The sequence below is a fragment of the Octopus bimaculoides genome, chromosome 14 (genome assembly GCF_046866305.1).
Source record: "Octopus bimaculoides isolate indiv1 chromosome 14, ASM4686630v1, whole genome shotgun sequence".
Classification (NCBI taxonomy): Eukaryota; Metazoa; Mollusca; class Cephalopoda; order Octopoda; family Octopodidae; genus Octopus; species Octopus bimaculoides.
In genome coordinates, this window is record NC_142941.1 from 1,637,809 (window position 1) to 1,650,443 (window position 12,635).

General features: G+C 37.7%; 1 protein-coding gene across 4 annotated transcripts in view; it reads right to left on the bottom strand.

Moving 5' to 3' along the window:
• The window catches only part of LOC106873243 (protocadherin-18), a 113,341-nt gene extending 100,764 nt beyond the window's left edge, over window positions 1-12,577 (bottom strand). For 2 of the 4 annotated variants that reach the window (XM_014920521.3, XM_014920520.3), the window contains exon 1: window positions 11,145-12,234. In XM_014920521.3, coding sequence (XP_014776007.1) covers window positions 11,145-11,175 — 31 coding nt within the window. In that variant the 5' untranslated portion in view covers window positions 11,176-12,234. Of the gene's footprint in view, window positions 1-11,144 lie in introns of all 4 variants that reach the window. The other 2 variants (XM_014920519.3, XM_014920515.3) reach the window with 2 other exon arrangements.
• Between the last annotated feature and the right edge of the window lie 58 nt (window positions 12,578-12,635).

Consider the following 12,635-nt stretch of genomic DNA (forward strand, 5'->3'; position numbering starts at 1 on the left):
ACAGTTAGAAATTCAAGAAAAAAAGTTTAAAAAAAAAACTATTGTTTATCTTGTTTTTATCATAAATGTGATTTTATTAAGCAACAAATTATTCCTAATTTTATCAAACATTCATTGGCATTTGAGGAAGACTTATATTTTAAAAAATTTGTACAGCACTATTGCACTGTGGCACAGTAGAGTACTATGGCACACCAGGAAACTACAGCACACAAGTGCACCATGGCACACAAGCACACTATGGGACACAAGTCTATTGTGATACACCAGTATACTATGGCACACCACTAATCTGTGGCAGCAGCAGCGGCGGTAGATGAGGAGCGGGAGGTAGTGGTGGTGGTGGTCATGGTTTCTGTATCAGCAAGGCAAACTAAAGACGTTGTGCCCTCAAATCACATTAGAGTTGAGTTCGTACTAGTAATATGCTGGGTCCCAAACAATAAGCTTCTCCCTAGCACTAACAAAAAATAATTCTCTCATTCTGTTTCATGAATGGACGCCATTGCTGGCTTTTGGCATTGGTAGAAAACCAAACAGTTTAAGGTGAAGGGCATTTTTAATTGCTTTTAGCAGGGTTCACCTTGTTGGAAGCATTTGAATTAGGCTTCTGGTCTAAGGATATGTTCCCCCTTGCATGCATACCTGTTTTGAAGTTTCTATAAAGGATCAAAGACCCCCGACCCATCCTGGAGACCCTGAATAGAAAAAGGAACCACAGGTCCTGCCCTTCACCATGCTGGCTAAATCATTGGAAAAGAAATACACATTTCTTAACCATTACTTTTTCTATTGATTCCACCCCACAGGAGGGATAAAAAGGGAAGATGCAGCCCAGGGTGGATAAAAGGGTATAAAAATGACTCACAGATTTAAATGATAAATAGGACATAACTAAATAACAGGACCCTACAGTTTTTGCCATTGTGTTGCCCTTAAAAAAAATCCCTATTGATGTCTCTTACACATTATTGTTACAGTTGCTGCTGTTGTTTAGGCCCAGGTTAGCCACGACTGAGCAGATTTATGAGCAAAAGTGTTTCTGCTACGATCATCCTGTCTGTTCTTAGATACAGTGTATCAAGGACTACACTATACAATGTGCCCTTTTTATATAGAAAAATGATCTGAGGAAGATTTGGTTGTTGTTTCTAGAAGAGCGAGCAAGAACATTGTGATGTTATTAACACTTTAGGTTGCTCATGTCTCTCAGGATATTATAAATGACCCCTAAGTTACAGAAAGGTTTCAGGCATTGCTGCTCAGCTGCATTTCCATACCCCTGGCTAGAACACAAGTCTTTCACAGGTGTAACAATAATAAATGACCCCTTTGACTTTTGTACATACTGAATTGATGCAGAATAAATGTCAGTTATGTAAATATTGTGAGGAGAGATTAAAATCCACAAGGATTGGTAACCAGTCCATTTCAAATAACATCTCCAACAGAGGATTTCTCAGAGTGGCAGTGGCGTTTGAGGGGCAACAACAATAACTGGTTATTATTGAGGCAATATAAAATGATGGGTTTAAGCCTAAAACACAGTCATGTGAGACAACTCTTCCCCTGGAGAGGACAACTGTCATTTAGAGGTTATGTTCACCACACAAAATCCGTTATTTAGGTGAGATGTGATGATGTGTTTAACTCAGAGACACTGTAATGAGAAATAGTGCTTCCCTTGGAGAGGAGACAATGGCCTTTGAGAAATACACTGTGATGAGAGGTTACTCTTCATCGGGAGAGGACACCAGTCTTTCAGAGAGACTCTATGATGAGAAATAATTCTTCCCCTGGATGGACTGTCAGAGTCTCTCACACGTAAGATTCCCCAGGGGTTGAAAATACCCTCAAGTAAACCATTATAATTCATCACATTAAGCTGGTGATGAGGTTGTGACAATCATCCAGTTGTGTTTGATGGGGGAGGGAACAGTTGAGTGAAGTGCAATGGATTAGAGGGGATCAATGTAGGTGTATCGATTGATTATTATTATTATTAAAGTAATTAAATCAACAAAACTTCACCCCCACACCCAGTTTATAACTGGTATTTGTAGTTTCTGAACAATGTTGCCGGAAACACAGTATGTCAGAGTGTGTGTGTGTGCGTGTAGTGATTCCGCTTGAGATCAGCAGATGAGGAAATGAGATGGTGGCAGGCATTTAGAACGGTAGCTCTGCTATTTTGGTGGTTGCTTGCCTCCAGAATATTGTATGGGAGGATCTAATTGTGTTACCATTGTCTGATGAAAGGAACTCAAGTGACAATACAGAACAGCTTTGATGTCAATCAATAAGCCTCACAATGGATTAACACACACACACACACACATATACACTCCTGCATGTGCATATATATATATATATATATATATATATATATATAAATACATGTATGTATCTATGTGTATGTATATATATATATATATATATATATATATATATATATACACACACACACATATATATAGAGACAATAGTACATTATAAAGATGTATTTGTTCCTGTGTTAGTGTGTGTGTGTGTGTGTGTGTATTTCAAGGAGGCAAACAGTGATGGGAAATGGTTTATGTAAAGGAGTAGTAGATAGGAAGTTGAATAGATAAAGAGATAGATAGACAGGTTTTATATATATATATATATATATATATATATATATATATATATATATATATATATATAGATGTGTGTGTGTGTGTGTGTGTATGTCTATTACTGTTAGACAATAACCTTGAGAAATAAAATACACATGCTAACAGATGAGTTTGTATTTTATGAAATCATTCTTGACTGTTTGCCTGTCTGTCTGCACGCTTCATCACCCTCCCCTCATCCCCTCCTTACTCACCCCCACTGTTTGCCCTAGCTCATACATTGTCCCTCTCCCCCTGATAATGTTCCTTACTTGGTGCCAGATGCAAGGGCTGCTAGGACATCAGCTGAACCGCTTCAGCCTCCTAACCATAATCTAGCTCCACGTTTCTGCCACGCTCTGTTGGTCAGGACGACAACGGTTCCAGTGGATCCGATCAATGGAACAGCCCACTCATGAAATTAACATGCAAGTGGCTGAGCACTCCATGGACATCCGTAACCTTAACGTAGTTCTCAGGGAGATTTGGCATGACACAGAATGGGACAAGGCTGGCCCCACTGAATTACAGGTACAATGCATTTTGCCAACTGAGTGGATTAGAGCAACATGTAATTAAGTGTCTTGCTCAAGGATGCATCACACTGCTGGGAATTTGACTCCCAACATCACGCCTGTGAGGTAAATACCTAAACCCCTAGGCCTCATGCCTTCACACTGACTTCATATTTGGGATAAAGTGACATAACACCTGGCTAGAGAAGCTGGTCGGGGTCTTCCACTATAAAATGACATCTCTGTAATATATGAATCTACAGAAATGTTTTCTACACCATAGACTTCATGGCACCACACAACATCACACTACAATGTGGCTCTGGGCAAAGAGAAACAACAGAAGGGGCTGAAAACGAAATGCTGCTACTAAACAGAAAACAGTTGCAGAAAAACCCAGTTTGAAACAGATCCACAGTGCAAGATCTTTTGGTTACCCAACAACCTGAACAAATGATCTGTTTATAAGGACCAAATGTATGTGCTGTACATTAGCTAACTCCCTCTATCAAATCGACATGAGCTGTACAGGTGGATGGTGTGCCACATGTCAGGTGTCAAAGTGACTGTGGAGAGCAACATGAGATGAAGTAATTTGCTCAAGAACACAGCACATCAGTCAGTCCAAGAACTGAAACCTTCATCTTATAATTATGAACACAACACTTTAACCACCAGGCCATGCACCTACACCAGGTATTGTGCTATGCTGTATACCTTTCCTCATTACATTACGCCAATGCAACACTGCATGGGATGATTTCTTCGTTGAAGTAATCATTTTTGAAGTTCGTTAACTCCACCTTCCTACCTGTAACCACTGAACCATGAAATAGGGAGTGTTTCAAACAAGTTCCACCACTCCCTGCTTCATGGTTTAGTCAACCAAAATGGGGTCAGGCAATAACATGTGATTGGATCAGGGACGACACAGGACAATATTTAACCCTTTAGCATTATCCAGCTATATTCAACCCAAATATTCTACCAGTTTTATGTTCAAACTGGTCAGATCTAACCTCTCACACCTACCCTACAATGTCATTCTAAAAATAAGCAATCACATCATTGAAACCTCCATACTACAAGACAATGCATGATCACTTCGAATCAGTGTGAATAAATAAGCATTAAATTTGACTGAGAAATCCGAACCCACTTCTGCAGATTCCATAGCCCCAGCTTTCGTCACCAGTGAGGACCTTCAAAAATCGGTCTGGATCGGTCTCTAACTGCTCTTCCAGTTCACGATATGCATTCAGTCACAACTGCCTTTGATCTTCCGTGAGCAAACAAGGCACAAATTTTGCTTCAGGACACACCAACTTGAAACGGTCGACGGCATTTGTTTCAGAAAATGGAGATTTGTTAACTTTTATTAAAAGTCCCTCTATCTATTGGAACCTCAGGTTTTAGTCACAGAGTCCATTTTGGTAAAGACCGACCTACTAACTCTGAATGTCAACCCACCAGGTTGACAAAACCCACAGCCTCAAGAATTCACACCAAAACTCATGAAGGATTTTTTTTCTGCGTACTTATTCTTTTATTCTTTTACTTGTTTCAGTCATTTGACTGCGGCCATGCTGGAGCACCGCCTTTAGTCAAACAACTCAACCCCAGGACTTATTCTTTGTAAGCCGAGTAGTTATTCTATTGGTCTCTTTTGCCGAACCGCTAAGTTATGGGGACGTAAACACACCAGCATCCATTGTCAAGCGATGGTGGGGGGGACAAACACAGACACACACCAGACCAGACTGGAGCCTGGTGCAGCCTCCTGGCTTCCCAGACCCCAGTCGAACCATCCGACCCATGCCAGCATGGAAAACGGACGTTAAACGATGATGATGATATATATGACAGGCTTCTTTCAGTTTCTGTGTTCCAAATTCACTCATAATGCTTTGGTCGGTCTGAGGCTATAGTAGAAGATACTTGCCCAAGGTGCCACGTAGTGAGACTGAACCCAGAACCATGTGGTTGATAAGCAAGCTACTTACGACACAGCCACGCCTGCGTGATGTGATGAGCTTCATGCATTACCCATCTCCATTGATATTACAGGTGTTCCTGAGAGACAACACAGTTTATATAGACTGCAAAATATATAAAGAATATATGTGTATGTATGAATATTTAAGTTTGTGTTTGGTGATATGTGGATGTGAATGTATATATGTATTTGTATGTGTGTGAGTATGGAGCAGTAATAGCTCTCACACTCAAGTTGGCTGGGTTGGGACCTTGTCAAACCATCCAACACATGCCAGCATGGAAAAACATGTTAAATGATGACGATGAAGGTGATGATGACGATACATAGATATAAGATATGCGTACAAACACACAACCACACGTGTGTGAGAGTATGTGTGCGTGTGTTTGTGTGTGCACATATGTATGCATTTGCCTGCATTGATGTATGCGTATATATGTGCCTGCATAATGTATGTACATATGTATGCACCTGATGTTGTTTTCTAAACAGGTTTCTTCACTGTGCCTCCCCATCATCTTCCTTTTCGTCTTCCTCCTCCTCCCCCCCTACCTCTTCAAACCACCTTTTTCATTCCTTCTGCCCAGCTGCACCCCCCCCCCCTCTTTTCATCATTAAAATGTGAGGCTGGCTGGCTGCTTGGCCGGCTGCTATTGTGGCAGCAGCAGTAGCAGTAGTAGTAGTAGTAGTAATTGTTGTTGCTGCTGTTGTGGTTTAATCGATAAAGAAGTAACCTATATTCTGGATTCGGTTTCATTGCTGGTGGTGGTGGTGGTGGTGGCGATGGTTGTGGTCTTGATAATGGTGATGACTTTGCTGCTGATGAAGGTGTCGGTGATGTTTGTGGTGACGGTGTAGGTGTTGATGCTGATGAGAACGGGTTGTGCTGCTGTGAGATCTTTGAAGCACAACAACAGTAATGAACCGTTTTGTTATCTGGGTTACAGCACCACCCCTCTCTCCACCCCTCACCCTTTCTCTTCATATTTTTCTTTCTCGTTTTACACTCATTACAAATATATGCAGATGTGTGTGTCTGTCTGTCTCTCTGTTTCTTACTCTTCATCAACCTATCTATCTATCTATCTATCTATGTCTGTCTGTTTGTCTACCTATCTACCTCTCTCTTTCTCGCTATCTGTCAATCTTCTGTTTCTCTCCCTCTGCATATATATATATATATGATGATATATATATAATATATCATTGTGTCAGTTTGTCTGACTATCTGTTGCACACAACCTCCTCCCCACTTTCTCACCCCCTCTCTCACCCCACTGCCACCACCACCATCAAATGCTCCCACCAGTGAATTATTTATTAAATTCAATAACAAAAAAAAAAAAAGACTCCCCCACCTCCACCCCACATCTGGAATGTGGTACTGCTTCTTCTGGTCGTTACAGACCCTCATTGTATGTGTAAACTAAGCGAAATTTATTCTTTCCTTGTTTCTTCAGTTTCCAACACTTGCAATTATTTCAGGGATCCTAAAAAGGGGCACCTGTTATGGGGTCTCAGAACTGTTGCTACAATACACACACACACGCACACACATGAACACAACAAACACACAAGCACACAGGCAGACATGCATGTTGTAGAAGGCATCTGAACACTGCTGCTACAATTCATAATTATGTTCTAGAACACATCTAAACACGTCCACTGGACAGACATGAATAGAGACACTCTTGGATGCATATTAAACACTAACACAACACACACACACATTGTAGAACACACCTAAATACTACTACTACTACTACTACTACTATCATTATTACTACACAAACCACTTAGAAAACACCAAAATACATCCTAAAGCAATGAAGCTCGTTTTTAGATATAAATACAAAGAAGAAAAGATGCATTTCCCTTAACATTTTAAAACTGTCCCTGGCTGGTGTGGTTAATATGGCTGATGTTCAATTGAAATATCAGGAGATTAACATGAGGAGGTAACCCATTGGCAGAGTGTGGGTGGGGGTGGTGTGTGGGAAGAACCCTTAGCTATGGAGGAGAATGATTAGGGAAAGTGTTATGAACAGATACTGATCCTCCTGACAGGTGCAAAAGAGAGTATATATGTGTGTGTGTGTGTGTGTACATATATATATATATATATATATATATATATACACGCGTGTGTGTGTGTGTGTGTATGTCTGTGTGTGCTTACATGAATGCTCATATACATACCTGAAGGGGAATATAAGCATTCACACATATACACTCACTTACAAATATGATAAAGCTTAAGTAGATTGTGACTTTAAGGGCAAAATATAATAAAGCTGAACACTAATAATATCACACAAATATAATTAGGAAAATTATGTGGTTTAAACCACCTTTCAGTTTAAATGTTGTTTTGAATATAACAAAATAATATCTTGGTTTCATGTGTGTTTTCTTAGCACACAAATTTCCTCAAACACTTCAATAAAAATGCAGTAAAAGCTAGTTATTGTAACGGTGAACATTGTTATTCCTTGTAAGCCTAGTACTTATTTTATTGGTCTCTTTTTGCCCAACCGCTAAGTTGTAAAGCGATGATGTGGGGACAAACACATATATATACATATATACATGACGGGCTTCTTTCAGTTTCCGTCTACCAAATCCACTCACAAGGCTTTAGTTGACCCAAGGCTATAGTAGAAGACACTTGCCCAAGGTGCCACACAGTGGGACTGAACCCGGAACCATGTGGTTGGTAAGCAAGTTACTTACCACTCAGCCACTCCTGCACCTATTTAGTTTAGTATTTATAAAAAAATATATCACTATAACACCAAACTCACCAAAGCCTTGTAAGTGGATTTGGTGGAGAGAAACTGAAAGAAGCCCAGCATGTGTGTGTCTGTGTGTATTTGTGTGCGTGTTTGTTGCCCACCACTGCATGATGACTGGTGTTGGTGTGTTTGCATTCATGTAACTTAGTGGTTCAGCAAAATAAATTAATAAAATAAAGGGTGAGTCACTTGACTAAAATTCTTCAAGGCAGTGCCCCAGCATGGCCACAGTCTAATGATTGAAAAAAGCTAAAGATAAAACAAACATAAGCATATATTAACATATATTAACATATATTAACTTGTATTTATTAATACACACAAGTTTAGGTAAATTGATGGAGTCATTAGATATTTGTTGCAACACTCAATGCTCAAAGTTCAAATTCCAATGAGTTCGACTTTGTTTTCCATTTTCCTCAGGGTCAATAAACATAGCAGCAATTCTGTGTAGCTGATTGGCAGAATTGTGAGAAGATTGCATAGCAATGCATTGCAGCAACAGTTACATCTCATTGCACCTTAAGTGCAAATCTCCCACCATATTGATGTCCCGTCAATAGCAAGGTTATTGTAAAGCTCTGCCAGTGAGTTCAATGCAAGAAAGAAACTGGCTTTGACACTCCACTGAACACACAAACACTAATACAGGGTGATTTCATAAAATCCCTATCTTCCTGGAAGGGGTGGAGCAGGAGTTTCATAGGTTAATATATATATATATATATATATATATATTCTACGTATAATATATTTACATCAATGTAGAAGTTATTCATTTATTAATATATTTTATGTGCATTATACATATGCATTTAATATATAAGTTACTCATGTATTCATATGTTATATATGTGTATGTATACACACACACACACACACACACACACACACATGTATATGTGTGCATTTAATATACAAGTCACTTATTTAATATACACTGTATAGAATAGGTTTTCATTTTTTTTTAGACATTTTCCTAACTTTTGAATTTTTTCTATTCCTTTCCGTTCCATTTTCTTCTAATTTCCATTCTGCATCGACGGATTCATGGTTGTTTGTATGTGAGGGGGTGGGAGGTTTATATGAGCAAGTGTGTAGACATTCTGTGATAGATAGGTAACAGTGAATGCTGGATGTAAACAGACTGGCAGGGAGATAGATAGACAGACAGCCAGATGAATAGAAAGATGACGGACAGACAGACAGACATGGATAGATAGAGAAAGATAAGAGAGATACAGACAGACAGATAGATGGATAGATAGATAGAGATATCTGTTTGTTTGTCTTGATGCATATTTAACAAACATTTAATTGCTGCATATATATTAATCTATACAAGAAACATAAAAAGATTTTGGACCAAATTAGTTCCATCTTTATGGAATGTTCAGTAGGGACAAATTGATAATTGATACTGAACAACATAATTATTCAGTATTTAAGATTTCCAAAAAAAGTTTGATTTGAACGTGATTTGCTATAATAGAAATTTCAGTCTGTTCTGAAAGTGTAAATTCTGATGGTGTCATTAAAGAAGAATTACCATTACTAGAAGACTGCTATGATGTCATAAGATTCCCAGAATGGCAGAGTATGTACACGTGGAAGAACAGCACTATATCAACTTGTATTTAATGCATACATATAAATTTGTATACATCTGAGAGAATTTAATTGATTTCATTAAAGTATACAAACATACAGACTGGCAGACATACATATACACACATGGAGGTGGCTGAAGACTTGCCAGCGTGCCAAAGGTTCTTCCCCCATAACAGTTGCAAAGTAACCAAATATTACCATCAGTGAGGGGGCACAGTGTGCAATAATGCCATTTCATGAAAAAAGCCCTGAAATGGCATGCATTCTCTCCTGATGACCCTTAAGCCTGTTAGTGTCTGGAATGCAGAGTAATTGTATCTGCAAGCTGTTTGCAAATAATAATAATAATGATGAAAAATTCTCTCTCTCTCCCTCTCTCTCTCTCTCTCTCTCTCTCTCTATATATATATATATATATATATATATATATATATATATATGTGTGTGTGTGTGTGTGTGTGAGAAAGTTGGTATGTGAAAGCACGTGGTTGGATGTATAAAAGATAAACAAGAGTGAAAAAACTACAGAAGGCTTGTGTTACATGGTTAAAGTATATATTTATATTTAAATTGTATATAACATAACAATTTAAATATATACTTTTACCAAACCTTCTGTAGTTTTTTCACTCTTGTTTATCTTTTATATATATATATATGATTGACCATTGACTGAACACTATTCAATTTTTTTTCTCCGTGTTTTTCTCCTTGTCTCCGTATTCTTTCTGTTGAAGAGCGTAGCTCGAAACGTCAAAGACTTTCCGTATTCCCGAGCGTCATACTAATATATACTTTTGTTATTTACACCACCTGTCCTCGTCTGTTGTTATTTTTTGTATATTCTCCCATATATATATATATATATATATATATATACACATATAGACAAATGTAGATAGATACATGTATATATATATGTATATATACCCATATAGACAGATGTAGATAGATACATGTATATATATATATATGTATACATAAACACATACACCATCATACATATAAAGGTTCACACATGCTACATATACTAAAGAGCCATGCACTCAATATAAGGAATATAGAGTTTATATATATTAACATTTCTAGAAAACTTGCTGATCCATTGTTAGCTGAAATCTCAAAATATCCAGCTGTCAGGTCAAACATTTATTACCAAACATTTGACTTACTCCCCACCTTCAAATAAATTGATGTATTTTGAGCACAAAAATGTTCCATGGTGGTTTCAATGCACCAAGGAGAGAAGCAAAGAGAACTTCCTTCTTATGCACAAAATACATCAATTTAGCTGATGCTGAGCAGGTATTAAGATGTCACCCAGTATCTGATAATATATGTTTGACCTGACAGGCAGGGTTTGTTTACATAACATAACTGCACGCGCACACACACACACACAGTGAATACATTTGAATATAATTAGCATATATTAAAATCTCATATGAAATATGTCTAAGTTTTAATCTCAAAGCATTAATCGCAACACATTCAGTATTTTATAGATACATATATACACACACAACATATATAAATATTCTACAAACATGCAGATGTGATAAAATTATGAAGTTATAAATACCTGTAGAGGTGTTAGCTTGCTTCTCTTTCATCTTCACACATATACATACGCATTATGTATATATATACTTATACACATAAATGTATATATGTATGTGAGCATGTCTGGTCGTAGGTGAAGTTGATGGTTCTTTGTTGCATCATCAAAGATAGATAAGATTTCATAATGATGATGATGATGATGATAATGATGTCAACAATGATGATGAGGAGGAGTAGGAAGGGTGTGTGAAGCCAGTATCAAATCATAAAATTCTGCTCAAACTCAAAATATGAGCAATGTTTATATAATGTACGTGTTGGGGGGCGGGTCACTGTTTCACTGTCCACCACCACCACCACCACTGTAATTTACATGTGAGGTAACTGCCATAATAAATACATTTGATCGTACTGACCATTATTGTTGTTCCCATGTCAACTATGATACAGTATGTCTATGGTCAAAGACAATCCACTTGTAACCATCCTGTCTTCTATTCAGTTAATCAAGTGTTGATGATAACTCAATTCTTTTCAAACTTTCTAATCTTGCAACAACACTTCCTTACCATCACCACCAGTGACTCCCTCCTCTTCCTCCCCCTCCTTCTCCTCAACATCATCATCATGGTTATGTTTTTGTTATTTTTGTATTATTTACAACATTGAGTTTTTCTTTTGTGATACAAGAGTCCAAGTTGTGGTGGCCATATGCTTCAACACATTTTATTTGGTTCTTCTTATTGTTGTTGCTGCCGTTGTTGTACCATCCTTTGCAATATTTTTCTTTCTTCTTTTTATTTTTATATCTTTCTATATCTCTCATTGTTGTTAGTATATTCCATTCATGGCCATCTCTTCTCAATCGTTAAACTGTAATTAATTCCACTGGGGTTGGCTTTATATTCTGTCCTTACTGTGGTTAACAAAATAGGTACCAGATATATTTTGGGGTCAACATAGACTTCCACTACATCCGAAGCTGTGGCATTGTGCCAATATTAGAAAAAAACTTATTATTTTTATTATTATTGTCATTTGTTTTTGTTGTTTCACCCCAGGTCAAGTCTGATTAAGCAATCCAGTAATTACAGGCATTCTAGCCATGACCAACTCATTTATTCAGATAAAGTATATCTAGAACTACATGAAATCAAATTGTTGTTGTTGTTTAATTTTTGGTCAAATTTCACATAGCAGACTTATGAGCAAAGACATTCTAACTCTGACCACCCCCTCTTGTTTTTTTTTTTCCAGATGTTGCATATTTAATGTGTAAGATATTAGAGTGTGAGTGCGAGTCAAGAGATTTTGCTGCTATTTCTAGCTGTTGGCTGTTAGTGAGAAACAACCAAAGTTCATGACATCCTCTAACCACTACAGGTGATGTGTGGTGAACTTCATGCCAGGCTGAAATCATTTTTTTTTTGTTTTATGTTACTAGTGTTTTTCACTTCTGGAGGCACAGGTTCATATCCAGTTGCAGGTATTGCATAGTGCCCCTGGGTAT